At 39.7% G+C, this 14,255-nt stretch overlaps 1 protein-coding gene across 1 annotated transcript in view; it reads right to left on the minus strand.

Annotated features, from left to right (window-relative positions):
* Positions 1-14,255, minus strand: part of ADGRG2 (adhesion G protein-coupled receptor G2) — a 104,760-nt gene that overhangs the window by 60,538 nt on the left and 29,967 nt on the right. Inside the window, exon 3 of the mRNA XM_074967783.1 lies at positions 1,620-1,673. Within this exon, the coding sequence (XP_074823884.1) occupies positions 1,620-1,673 (54 nt within the window). The remainder of the gene's footprint in view (positions 1-1,619; positions 1,674-14,255) is intronic.

Raw genomic sequence — 14,255 nt, forward strand, 5'->3', positions numbered from 1 at the left:
AGAGAGAGATGAGTCTGGCCAGTAGCAATTAACTTCCCCACCACTATTTTATTGCTGAATGCAGCCCTGCCTGTATAGCCCTGCCAGTCTAGTCCTGTGACTCTCTTGAAAAAGAGATTCCCAATTATACTGGACTGTGGCAAACTATATGTAATATGAATTATTTATTGTACCTCAAATAAGATGTGTTTGATAACAAATGAAAACGGATGTAAATAAATACTTCAGCTATATACATGAAACAAAATAAAATTATATTAATACAAGCCATAAAACAGAAATGCAGAAATGTTTGGGGTTTTTTTTGGAAAGTCAGGGATGTATGCAAAACTTATTCTTGAACACACACATTTTAAAAGTATTTCCACACAATATAGTGTAGAAGTAAATAGCGTTCAGAGGGCAGCCTAGCTCAGATGTACCATGTGACACCTCAGTAACAACTTCGAAGGGCTCCATACAACAACTGCTTGTCAATCTGTCAGAAGGGACCAGTACTATGTTTTTCAAAATGTTGCTTAGAAGGCGATTGTCATCAAAGAAACAAACACGATAAATATACTAAAGAATAACGATTACATCAATTAAGAGAGACTTGCACACAAGACATAAGCAACCTATTTCATGATACAAAGGAGGACAAAAGGCTCCTGTTTCATAGGTTAGATTATTTTGGAAATAAATTTATTTTGGCCTACCATTTTACAAAATCCCTTGTAGAGTACCCCCTTACTCCTTGCTCATGGGATTAACAACTTGGCACAAATGGCCCTTCAACTATCAGGATTCTGATGGACTATTATGATTACAATTAATTTTCTAGAACAACTGAGTAACCCAAAAGCAGGGATTAGAACTGGTGGACGTTGCTAATAGATATTGTCTCAGCTGGCAGTGGGACGGGGATATTCTGTGAGCAACCAGTAAATGAGGCATCAGTATGGAAATTGCACCTTGGCCTTAGCTACAGCATTTTGTTTAGCATGGACATTCAATTAATTGGAAATGTGGCAGATAGGGACCAATTCTGCACAGCAAGGCTGTCTTTTGTAATAAAAATACATACATATATAAAATGATTTCTATTTAAAAAGTAACAGATGCCAAAAAAGTTTCAATAGTGTTAAACAGTAAACAGCGAGCTGTGTGCTTGTGTATCAATTTTATTCACCCACATTCTGCTATAAATAATATTTTTATGGATGATGTTTATCCCCTGAACATATTCCTGAACATCTTGAAAAGCATTTTTGGTATTTCTACCAGCTGCGTTTGTGTGGTGAGAGGAAACCTCCATGTTGTCTTCACCTTCCCTTCCATCCCCCACAAATTATTCACTATTTAGTGGGCTGTCAAAGGCTATTGGCCAGGCAACTTGAATCTATCATTCCATGCCTGAGAGAGTTAGTGCTAAACTGGAGTGATTCCACTAAGAATAGAAGAGTTTGTCTAGATGGTACAGACAATTTTATTCTTATGAAAAAATAAAACTAGACTGATGAAATATAGTAACTTATTTACACAGTAGCTTCTTTGCATTACTTCAATCATCATGAGGCGGACACTTATCTGCCATAAATTTGCAATAATCAGAATGTTACAGTTAGTGATTTTCTTACCAGATATGGATACTGAAGATTTTGAAACTGATGATCTTGAAGTTACATCATTTGCTGTAGAGAAAAAATATTTAACACAGTTCGTTAGAGGAAGCAGAATCTATTCAGATAAAAATATAACCATCTTTCCATTCAATCGTGTTAACTGGGAGTATTCACCAGTAGAGGGCAACACCTAACTGCTAAAAGGACTTTAGCAGAACCGCTCCGGCTCCAAGAGAAGAGAGAGATACAAAAGCTCTTTTGGAATACCAACACAGTCCTTATATGGAGGTATCACTCTGATCATACTAATACCAATAAAGAGAGTCTCTTTTCTATGGAAATTAGACAATTTGTATTAGAAAATGTAAAGAAACCTCAGCTCATTTTTGCTGGACATGATATGTTGAGCTAAACTAAAAGCAGTAATTATGAAGAACGAGGAGTACTTGTGGCACCTTAGAGACTAACATATGAAAGCTTATGCTCAAATAAATTTGTTAGTCTCTAAGGTGCCACAAGTACTCCTCGTTCTTTTTGCTGATACAGACTGACACGGCTACCCCTCTGAAACCAGTAATTATGAAATACAGCTAGATGAAAAATATCCTCAGAGATATTAAACCATGCATGTATGCTTTATGGCAGTTTCCCCCCCAAGTTGCTTGCTAGTTTTAGCTAATATTCTGTCCTATTGATAAAGAAAAGGATTTTCTCAAGGAAAAAGTCCAACGTAAAGGCCAAATCGCTTTAGTCTCATAAATACAGTAATCCTATTGAAGTCAAACTGACTTCAGTGGAGCTGTTGATTTAACTGAAGTTACACCAGGGATCAATTTTGTCAGTAGGACTATCTGAGTGAGACAATCAGGATCTGGCCCCCACATTGGAGGCCATGAAAAGGGGCACGGTGAAAATTGCCTTATAAGCCAAATTGTTATGATTCAATATGAAGTATGAAGAACTACTATTTATTTACACTAAGATCAAGCAGACACAATGCTCCTGAGTGCAAAAAAGCAGGTATCAGTTTTAAGTCCTATAGAGGATAGAATCAAAGTCAAGTTACAATATTTAATCCCATAAGAAGTGTGTTCTAGAACTTTGTGTTCGAGAGTTGTTCTGTGGAAATGTTTGGGTTTTTTAATATTATTGTGATTAGACATTATGCCATCTATAAAACTCTTTCTAACTCCACATTGGTCTTTATGGAAGTTCTTTAAGATGTAATATTATTTAAGTAATATGTATAATTATCTTTGTGGAAATAATAGTGATGAGATGCTAAACAAAACAGCTGCTTGTGAAGGTGAATGGAATACTATATAAATTATCTTCGTCTGCTTATTCCATCAACTGGGGTTGCCTCCATGCAAGCATCCACCATCTTCATCTGTCCAAGGCAGCACTAAAATTCACTTGCTTTCTATCTTCTTTGATGCAATCCAACCATTGCTTCCTTGGCTTTCCTCAGGGTCTCTTTCTACCACCCTCACCTGCCATGCTATTTTCACCAGGTCCCCTTCATTCATCCTCTGCCTGTGTCCAAACCAGTGAAGTCGGACTTCCTGGATTTTGTCAGCCACATTATGGATTTTGACTTCCATCCTAATACTTTCATTCTGAAATCTGTCTCTTCGTGTAACTCCTCTTATGGTGCAAAGACATCTCATCTCAAAACACCCATAGGCATTGAACCTATGATCTGTTTATTGCCCATGCTTCTGCACCATAAGCATTGCAGGGTGCAACATTGTTCTATATGGTTGGGCTTTTAGTCTCAGTGGCATATGTTTGTCATATACAAACCTTGAGATGTTATTCCACACTCTTCCAGCACTCCCCACTCATGTTCAAACTCATCATCTTCCGTGACCCAATTGCTAAAGCGCTTGAACTGGTCAGTCTACTTACTAATCTCTATGTTCATTTCCCTGGGGCACCTCAAATGACCCATAGGTCCTCAGTATTATTCATGTTCATTTTCATGCCATGCCAGTTTAGATGGTCATACCACTGGCTTGCTCTTTCCGCTAGGTCTTCTTTGAGGGTGCCCTTCTTGCTGTGTCATCTGCATATAGCAGCTTCTCACCTTTTCCCATTGGGATCTTCCTGCTTATATAGTCCATCAATATGATAAACAGCAGTGGCCTTAGAACCAACCACTGGTGCAGTCGGACTTTCAAAGGGACTGGTCATTTCAAAAGATGTTTGGATCACTGTTTTAGGTGATCAATACAGGGCATTCACCATAGTTATTAAATCCTCTGACACTGCATATTTCCCCAGCACTGGTGTCAGAATTCTTCTGTCTACTTTATTTCCAATCCTACTTTATTGTGAGAGTTTCCTACATTTATAAAAGCCCAGAAGCTGTCCTGTTGGCACTCTAGCTGCTTCTCTATCCCTTGCCGAACTATAAACATGGGCTCTGTAGTTCCTCATCCTTTCCTAAAGCAAAAACTGTTCTTGTTCAAGGAGGGGTTCCACCATTGCCCTAATCCTAGCATCCAAGATGTGTCCAAGTATCTTCATCTCATGTAACAATAGCTTTATCCCTTGGTAGTTTCCACATTCATGGATGCTTTCCTTCTTCTGTATTGGGACCCAGATAGACTTGCACCAGTCTTTGAGAATTCTTTTGTCTCGGCATGCAGCTTTAACCACTCTGCTCATCCATCTTATGCCTCTCTCACCCAAGACTTTTGCTCCTTTGTCACTGCCTTACCATTTTGCATTTCCTAGACTGCATTTCTCATCTCCTCTGCTATACCACATGTTGGCAACTCTTCCCTAAAAGGGTTAGCCTCATTTAAGAGACTCTCAAAGTATTTTTTCCACATCAACTTCACTTGTTTCTGTGTTTTCTCGCAGTCTCCCCTGATCATCATTTACAAATGGTGTTATAATACCATCCTCCTTCTCTCTGCATCTTATTTTTGCAATGCTATACATCTTTTTGCCAGCTATCTAGGGGCTGTTTACAAGGTTGGCGTACAAATCATCTAGGGCACTCTCTTTGACCTTCTTCACTGCCTACTTGGCAGCTCATTTTGCTTCTTTGTATTTATTTTCATTTACTCTCAGCGGAGTCATTTATTTTTCTTTACATACCATTTTCTTTTTTCAGATTGCTACTTGCATGTCATCAATCCAGCACTACTCCTTTCCTTCCCTGCCTTTTCCCGATCTGTATTGTCCATAAACCTCTTCCACCACACAATCCATGTTCTTCTGAGTGGTTCCACTCCTTTTCAGCCAAACATTTATCCTGTACTGCTTGCACAAACATCTCTGCTGGACTTCCCCTTAACTCCCGTACTTTAATATTGTTTCTTTTGAGCTTAGTTCCCTCCTTGTCCAACACTCTGCTGGAATTTTTGCCACAAGAGGTTTGTGTTCAGTGCTACCGTTTTGCTAGGTATCACTTTGCAGTCCATAACTCAATTCCTCTGAGATTTCCTTACCAACATCATATCAATTTGGCTTTGATCTCCACCACTGATGTATGTAAACAAATGACTCACTCTCTTTTAGAACCATGTATGAGTTATCATCCACTGGTTGACAATACAAATGTCTAGTAGCACTCTCCCTTCCTCGTTTATAGTGCATAGACTGCATTTTCCTAAACACATTTCACAGCACCATCTGTTTCTGGCTGTTGTATGCATTCAGATCACCCAGCCCCTCAGGTGCTGCTGTGTCCACTGGTGCCTGCCCGTCTTGGAAGAGACTCTTCTTTTCTTCCTCATCACATCCTTGTGGAGGTGAATATGCTAATACCACAAACATGACTCGCTCTTTAACTTGGACTCATACAGCCATCAGTCTGTCACTTACTCTAGTAATTTTCAAATAACATCTTCTTCAGCTCTCCTCTAACAACCACCCTGATTCCGTTACGCCCCCTTTTGTCACCCACGGGAAAAGTTTGCAATCTAAGCCTAACTCCTTTGCTGCGTTCCCTGTCCATTGTCTCCTGTAGACACAGAACATGACACCTTTCTTTACCATCAGCTACTTCCATACCTTTTCAAAATTATAAAATATATAAATTAATTATTAAGATGGAAACAGCTAAATAAGCATTATTGGAATCAATCTGTGGGGTTTAAGTGGGTGAGAAGGAGAATTATGCTCCAGTGTGCATGCAAGCTAGTATAAAAAGTAAAATCCATCTCCTGCACAGGCTTGCTCACCACAGGCCCAATCTTACTAAGTGCTGAGCACCTCTTGCCAAGGTCCTCAGTTCCAATTAAATTAATGGGCATTGACTGTACTAAGCTCCTTAAAGCATCCCGCATCTTGAAATGGTCAGCATCTTTCAGGGTAGGGCCCATGGAACTCACACCTCTTCTTCCCCCTACAATAGTTTTGCTACCATGAAAACAACTATGTGAAGGGGACATGCTTGGGAGGAACAAACGGAAGAGCAGCAGCATCCCTTTATATAAAAACAAAATGCTACTTACTCATATTCTCTAGGACTAAGGCTCCCTACTCAGGTCACAGCAACAGGAAACCATATAAACAAATTTCTACTTTCACCTCTCCTCCTCATTCAGCCCCCTATGTGGATTTTGTAATGTTTATCAGGTCAAGCACCATTAATCACTGAATGCATGAGAATACATAAAGAGCCAGTTATTCCTGGAGTAATAAACTATAAGCCCGTTGCAGATCTGGAGGCACCGCATGCAAGGGGAGAGAGCATTTTCTTCTGGATCACAAGCCTGCCTCCACTTCTCAGACAGCAGCGTGGGGAGTATGGATAGGAATTATTACCGCGAGTGGGGTTTTCTATTTGTCAAAGTGCAGGTTCAGGCCCATTGTTAGTATTTTATATTCTAATTTGCCACATAATCATTAGATGAATGACAGTTTCTTTGTTGTTCAGGTTTTTGCCATTTTTCAACAGAAATAAAACAAGCAGATCTTTCTGGATAAACATAAATAATACTTTTTACATTACCAGATTCGTGAATATCAGTTTAAGATTGTAAAAATATTTTTTTAAAAATCTATGCATTATTCAAACTCTTTTAAAATTTTCAAATCATCTCCCACATTGTTGGACCTAAGTTCTAGACAAAGAAGTAGCCAAAGTTTATTTTAAGAAAGCTAAAAAGTCCAGTCTAAGATTTCCCCATGGCTGACATACAAAGTGTTTGATAACAAAATCTGTACTAGTGCCAAGGAGGTAGGATTTTCCTCTCAGGTTATTAATTTGTTGAGATAGGGAAAGAGAAAATCCTTATATAAATAACTGATGTCACCATCTCCTCACGTCTTTTTCTAGAGTAAAAAAATATAGTCATCTTGAACACCATAATATGAATTTACAATGGTGGATTTTAGTATTTTCAACAAGCAGAGATTGCTACATGAGGATCTCATCATCTGTGTATAGTCTAAAGAGAAAATAGCGTTCTTCAGACCGGTATGTATCTCCCTTTATACGAAAGAAAACACAGCATATTTCCAGGAGATTTTTTAAGAAGAGCCAATATCACAAACTGAGTTAAGATGGAGTTATGGTCAATAACATTCCTTATTAAGCAACAAAAGCAGTAACTCCTAGCCTGTGCTGGTACCACTTCGCACTGCTCCAGCACAAATAGGCCCTAAAGCCACAGTACCCACTCCAGGAGAATGACCTCCATGTGCAAGGACAGGGAGAAGTCTTTGAGGTATAAATCCAGCTTAGCAGTTTTTACACCACTACCCTCCATACTGCCACTGTATAAGGTTTACCTGGGGAATAAGATTCCTTGCACCACAACAGCACCCAGTTCCCATAAGGGCCCCTTAAAGCAAATGACAGGTTTCAGAGTAGCAGCCGTGTTAGACTGTATCCGCAAAAAGAAAAGGAGTACTTGTGGCACCTTAGAGACTAACAAATTTATTTGAGCATAAGCTTTTGTGAGCTACAGCTCACTTCATCGGATGCATGCAGTGGAAAATTTCCACTGAATGCATCTCTTCCACTGCATGCATCCGATGAAGTGAGCTGTAGCTCACAAAAGCTTATGCTCAAATAAATTTGTTAGTCTCTAAGGTGCCACAAGTACTCCTTTTCTTTTCAAAGCAAATGGTAAACAACATAATTTAGAGCAATTCTGAGTTGTAGGGCGGATAAATTTGTTAATACTGATGAGGCATTTAGTATCTAGCTAAACAAGTAATACTGACATACTAAAGACTTTTGTCCTGTCTCACTTTGCTTCCTATTCATTTTAATTGAAGAAACTGAAGTCTTCTTCATAGCTCTAACCTTCCAAGTTTGACTTTCCAAGTCACAATTTTCTTCTAGCTCCACACTAAATTGAAAATTTTCAAATTTCCACTGCAAAAGTCCGTACCAAAAAAAGAGAACTACACAAAATTTCTGATTTTGAATAGAGCTTGAATATAACAGCCTATAATACAACACAGGACTACTTCAGCCACATCACTATCCCCTCTGTTCATGTCATATTTTACAAACTAGGCTGGGGCAGTATTTGGATGGAAGTTTTCCAAGGTACACCTTGGCAACTGAACAGGGAACACAGTATTCGGTGACTCATATTTGGCCCAATGCCACAGAATGTGGTTAGTGGGTTCTGTGTTGTGTAATACCAAAATCTAGCTGATCAAGACTGTACATTATTTAGCGATACAGATATATTCAAATGCCAGAAGGGACCAATCTCCCACATAGTACAGACTGCAGAACTTCCCTGAAATAATTTTTGTTTCAACTAGAGCATATCTTTTAGAAAAAACATCTAATCTTGATTTAAAGTTGACAGTGATGGTGAATCCACTATGACCTTGGGGAAGCTAATTACCCTCACTGTTAAAAATGTATGACTTATTTCCAGTCTGAATTTGTCTAACCTCAACTTCAGGCCATTTGTTATACCTTTCTGTGCTAGATTGAAGAGCTCAAACATTTGTTCCCCATGTAGATACTTATAGTCTGTAATCAAGACACCCCTTAACCATCTCTTTGTTAAGCTAAATCGATTGAACTCATCATTGTAAGGCTTGTTTTCCAGTCCTTCAATCATTCTCATGGCAGTTCTCTGAACCTTTTCCAATTTATTAACATCTATCTTGAATTGTGGACACCAGAACTGGACATAGTATTCCAGCAGTGGTTACAACAGTGCCAATTACAGAGGTAGTATAACCTCCCTACTCCTACTCGAGATTCCCCTGTTTACACATCCAAAGATTGTGTTATCCTTTTTGGCCAGTGTTGCACTGAGATCTCATGTTCTGCTGGTTATCCACCATGAATCCCAAGTCTTTTCCAGATCACTGCTTCCCAGGATAGAGTCCCCCCATCCTGTAAGTATGTCCTACATTAATTAAATTATTCTTAGATGTATATATTTACATTTGGCCATATTAAAATGCATGTTTGCTTGCACCCAGTTTACCAAGAGATCCAGATTGCTCTATATCACTGACCTGTCCTCTTTATTGTTTTCCACTCCCACAATTTTGTGTCATCTGCAAACTTTAACAGTGAGGATTTTATGTGGAGAAATCAGGTCAGGAGCAGATTAGGATTTTGAGGGGGGACCCTCCCCACCCCTTCTGCCTGTAGTATCTTCCCCCTCCCCTGGCGCTTCTGCTGGGAGCAGGGTTGGGGCACAGGGAACTGCCCTGCTCCGCCCATCCCCCGCACCGGGCAAGTGGGCAGAGCAGGACAAGCTCCCGCGCCCTGATGCTGCTCCTTGGCTGGAGCGTTGGGCGGGCAGAGCAGAGCAAGCCCTCGTGCCCCGACCCTGCTTCCCAGAAGAAGCGCCGGGTGGGCGGAGCAGGTCAGGGCGTTGGGGGGAGGCATTTTTCTGGAGGCCCCCAATTGGCCAGGGCCCCTGGGTACAGGCCCCGTTCGCCCAGTGGCTAATCCATCACTCTATCAGGAGACTGAGAAAAGATGTTAAATAGTGTAGGGCCAAGAACCAATTCCTGGAGGCAGATCCCTAGTGTTAGAAGGTCATTTAGACTCTCAGATATATTATGTGAACATGTTAGGAACACAAATATAGATTGGTTTTAGAAAATTAGATATGATCAAAAAAATTTGTGCTGAAAATCTTTCCACTGAAAAATATAGTTTAATCAAAATTGAATTATTTTTGTGGAGAAATGTCAATTCCAACAAAATAATTCTATCTTCCAGCAAGAACTGTCAAGATGAAAAATTTTATTTCAAAATAGAAATAAAATGTCATTTTGGTTTTTTGGCTTTGTATTTGTATTTAGTGTTACTATGACACTACCACTGAGTGGAAATTCCTGCCATGACTGAATCTCAGAAGCTTTGCTCATGAACTAAACTGAACAGCTCTAACACAGAAAGACCAATGCAGGTACTATTCTAAATGGTTAAAAGCGGCACTCCAGCCATATATAGATAAAAAACAGGTATAGTTAACATCATATTAAATGCTCAGATTCATATTTAATCCAATTTTTCTGTAAAAAGGCAAAGTGCTTCTAACAATGAATAAACTGCCACAATTTTTGTCAAAGTAAAACATCCTGTCACGCAAGGTAACAATAACGGTGAGGAATAAAAACCCAATCCTGAAATTCTTCCACACACATAAATTCCCATTTACTTTCCATGTAGATTGGATCCTCAGGTGCATATGATATTTTCAGAGCAGTTTTAGTTTTACATCTTAGGGCTTGTAGTGGGCCCTACGGCCTATGGTGACTTAAAGGTGGCATTATGGAAGAAAAGATGGGCTACCTGTTGTGATGCTGTATGATTGAATATGACCATTTATATTATTGATATTGCCACTGTTATACAATTGCAACAAATCTTGTACAAAGTATGGCATGTAAGGTGTCAATGGAAAAGTTACGATTTGCTAAGTATGATTATCCTGTTTATATGCATGTATCATTTTTGTATCTGAAGTTATGAATATTGGCTATGTACTGGCATCATACATATGAGTTGTAATTCCTGGGGAACACCCACCAAGGAAAATTTACATTAAGCCCAGACAGCTATCTGTTGATGTCCCATCAAGGACACTTAGCTCTCACACTGGGCCATAGAAGAAACTCATTCCCTCCAGATAGCTCTTCCTGTGAATGCATTGGCAAGAATATGGGCAATGGCTACCCCCTGTGAGTCATCAAGCCAGGTCAGGACATGCAATATGCTCATGTGACCCTGGACTCCATCTTAGGCCAGTAACTTTCCACAAACAGAGACAGTAAATTTCCAGAAAAAGAACAAAAGTACTTGTGGTACCTTACAGACTAACAAATGTATATAAGCATAAGCTTTCGTGGACTAAACCCCTTCATCGGCTGTATGCAGTGGAAAATACAGTAGGAAGATATATATATATATATACACACACACACACACACACACACACACACACACACACACACACAGAACACGAAACAATGGGTGTTATCATACACACTATAACGAGAGTGATCAGTTAAGGTGAGCTATTACCAGCAGGAGAGGAAAAAAAACACCTTTTGTAGTGATAATCGAGATGGGCCATTTCCAGCAGTTGACAAGAACATGTGAGGAACAGTAGGGGGGAAAAATAAACATGGGGAAATAGTTTTATTTTGTGTAATGACACATCCACTCCCAGTCTTTATTCAAGCCTAAGTTAACGGTGTCCAGTTTGCAAATTAATTCCAATTCACCAGTCTCTCGTTGGAGTCTGTTTTTGAAGTTTTTTTGTTGTAATATTGCAACTTTTAGGTCTGTAATCGAGTGACCAGGGAGATTGAAGTGTTCTCCGACTGGTTTTTGAATGTTATAATTCTTGACGTCTGATTTGTGTCCATTTATTCTTTTATGTAGAGACTGTCCGGTTTGGCCAATGTACATGGTAGAAGGGCATTGCTGGCACATTGATGGCATATATCACATTGGTACATGTGCAGGTGATCGAGCCTCTGATAGCGTGGCTGATGTGATTAGATCCTATGATGGTGTCCCTTGAATAGATATGTGGACAGAGTTGGCAACGGGCTTTGTTGCAAGGATAGGTTCCTGGGTTAGTGTTTTTGTTGTGTGGCGTGTGGTTGCCGGTGAGTATTTGCTTCAGGTTGGGGGGCTGTCTGTAAGCAAGGATTGGCCTGTCTCCCAAGATCTGTGAGAGTGATGGGTCATCCTTCAGGATAGGTTGTAGATCCTTGATGGTGCGCTGGAGAGGTTTTAGTTGGGGGCTGAAGGTGATGGCTAGTGGCGTTCTGTTACATGGCAAAGGATATAAAAGACCCCATAGATATCTCTATTTTGCCTCTTTCCTGTCCTGATTCTCTGGACTGTAGTATTACAACTAAAAGGAGCATTTTGAACTATGGACTGAGGACCTTCCAATCTTTTGGAAGTTACCAGAGAAATTTTACAAGCCAGAAGTCTATTCCATCACTGCTACAAGCCTAATATAAAGAGTTGGCAATTATTTGTATGTATATGATCTTTTAACTATTATTAACTCTCGTCTTTTCTTTTATATTTAGACCTTAAGTTTTAGTTACAAAAGAATTGGCATCAGCATGATTATGGTAAAATCTAGGTTATATATTGACCTGGCTGTGTGGCTGATCTCTTGGGATTAGAAGAGGCCTATGTTGGTTGAAATTTTCCATAACCATTCATCATAGAGTTCAGTGTCTGGATGGTGAGACAAGGGCTGGAATGCCTAAAGAGACACCATTTTTTACTTCCTGTTAACCAGTGTGGTGATACATAGATTTACTTTTGTTACTGGCTTGGTATAATCTAATGATAGAATAACCACCAGTTTGGGGTGAGTCTGCCTTATTTCTCAGCAGTTTGTCCTGAATTGGGCATCCTCAGCTGTGACCCACTGAGGCACGGTGACACTTGTCACTGACTGTTGGGGGAAAATGGATGGGAGACAACCACAAAGGTCCTTGTTCATCAGGGGCCCATTTCTCTTTGTGACACATTAGCAGTGAAAATGGCCAGCTAATTCTGACAGCCCTGAGAGTTGTACCAAGCAAACATGGAAAAAGTAGGTGTAATATCTTTAGCCCTGCTCTGACATTACATGGCCCTTCAAGATTTCACTGTAAATGCAGGGACTTATTTAAATAAACCCCATTTGAGTCTACCTCTCATATAGCCTAGGGGCTGCGGTGAAGCTGATTACCTCGTTTTTTCTGATTTTCAAAGAGCACTTTGATATCACAAAAGAGGGAGGACAATGAAAAGCAGGAAAAGAAAGAGAAAGGTCAAATTTAAGCTCTTCTAATGGGTACAAAGCACAAGCTATGTGAGTCAGCAAACAGGGACACTAAAGTCACAGAATTTTCCCCATGTTTAGTCTTCTTGTTGAAACACAAAGGTTTCTAAAGGTTTTAAAATTCTAAATTCAAGAAAATATAGTAATAGGAATGACAAACTAAACTTCTTTTTTTAGCCCCAATCTGGAAAAGGCTCTCTATCTTGCTTGTTTCATGCCCTTTCCATATCTTCCATTGTACAGTAATAAACATAGCAATAAGTCCCAAAGCAATTCTTTCCACCCAACTTGTAAAGAACAGTTGAAATCCTCACTTGGGATTCCCCTTCACAAACTGAGCAGTGGCCGTGACTACACAGTAGCTTCAATCCAAACTTCTGCCCAAGGGCTGGAGTCTCAGACTCCACTCCCACCCTCTTACGTATTTGGGGATAATGGCAGAAAAATAAGGGGGTCTCAGGGCCTGGGCTCCAGCCCGAGCCTGAATGTCTACACTGCAGTTTTATAGCTCTGCACCCCATGAGCTAGGTCAGCTGTGGTTGTGCCACAGGTCTTTTATTGCAGTGTAGCTGTACCTTTTAGGGGTTCCACAGACCCAAGAAACTATTCTGATTGACAGCGCCAGACTGAACTGTGTGTCAGGCAGAAGATGTCCTCTCCCTTGGGCAATCAAGGGCAGAGAAGGTTTGTATAGACCACTCACCACCTCCAAGTTACCCCACCACTAATAGACCCTTTGTCCCCACAAACCAACTCCCCTACCCCCTGCAGTAGCTCTAGAGTGATTACTACAATCATAGCGCTGAAGTAAAGAAGAGGGAGAGGGCTGCACAAAGAAGAGGACACCAGGATACAGTCTTGAGGACTGGACAGGAAAGCCTAGAGGAAGCAAGGTGCCTAGATATAAACTGTGAATTGTGTTCATGTAAAAGAATGCAATTAAAATCAACAATTTTTAGGCTCCTAGTGGTAGTGAAAAATAACATATTTTTAATGACACTGCTTCTATGAGTGAGCCAGAAACTGTAAAGCCATACTTACTTTACTCCTGGTTTAAAATGTATTTAATTGTTTTGGGGTTTTTTTAGATTTATAAAAGCCATCCCATGCTCTCTGTGGTCCTTACATAAATAAAAATATACAACACAATAACAACTCTAATATTTACAATTAGTACAAGCATGTTACTGTTTAATATGTAACCTAACAGTTTAATGTTAAACAGTAAATTTCTTCTGATTGTTAAATCATTATTAGAGGTAAATACCCCTTAAAAAAAAAAACACTAACTGTAGAGTTGTGCTAAATGTCCCACATAGGAAAACTAATATAGGCTTTCCACATGTATGTAATTTTAAACTTACTATTTCCCCCCCTTTATATTCAA

This window comes from Natator depressus, chromosome 1, assembly GCF_965152275.1.
Source record: "Natator depressus isolate rNatDep1 chromosome 1, rNatDep2.hap1, whole genome shotgun sequence".
NCBI lineage: Eukaryota > Metazoa > Chordata > Testudines > Cheloniidae > Natator > Natator depressus.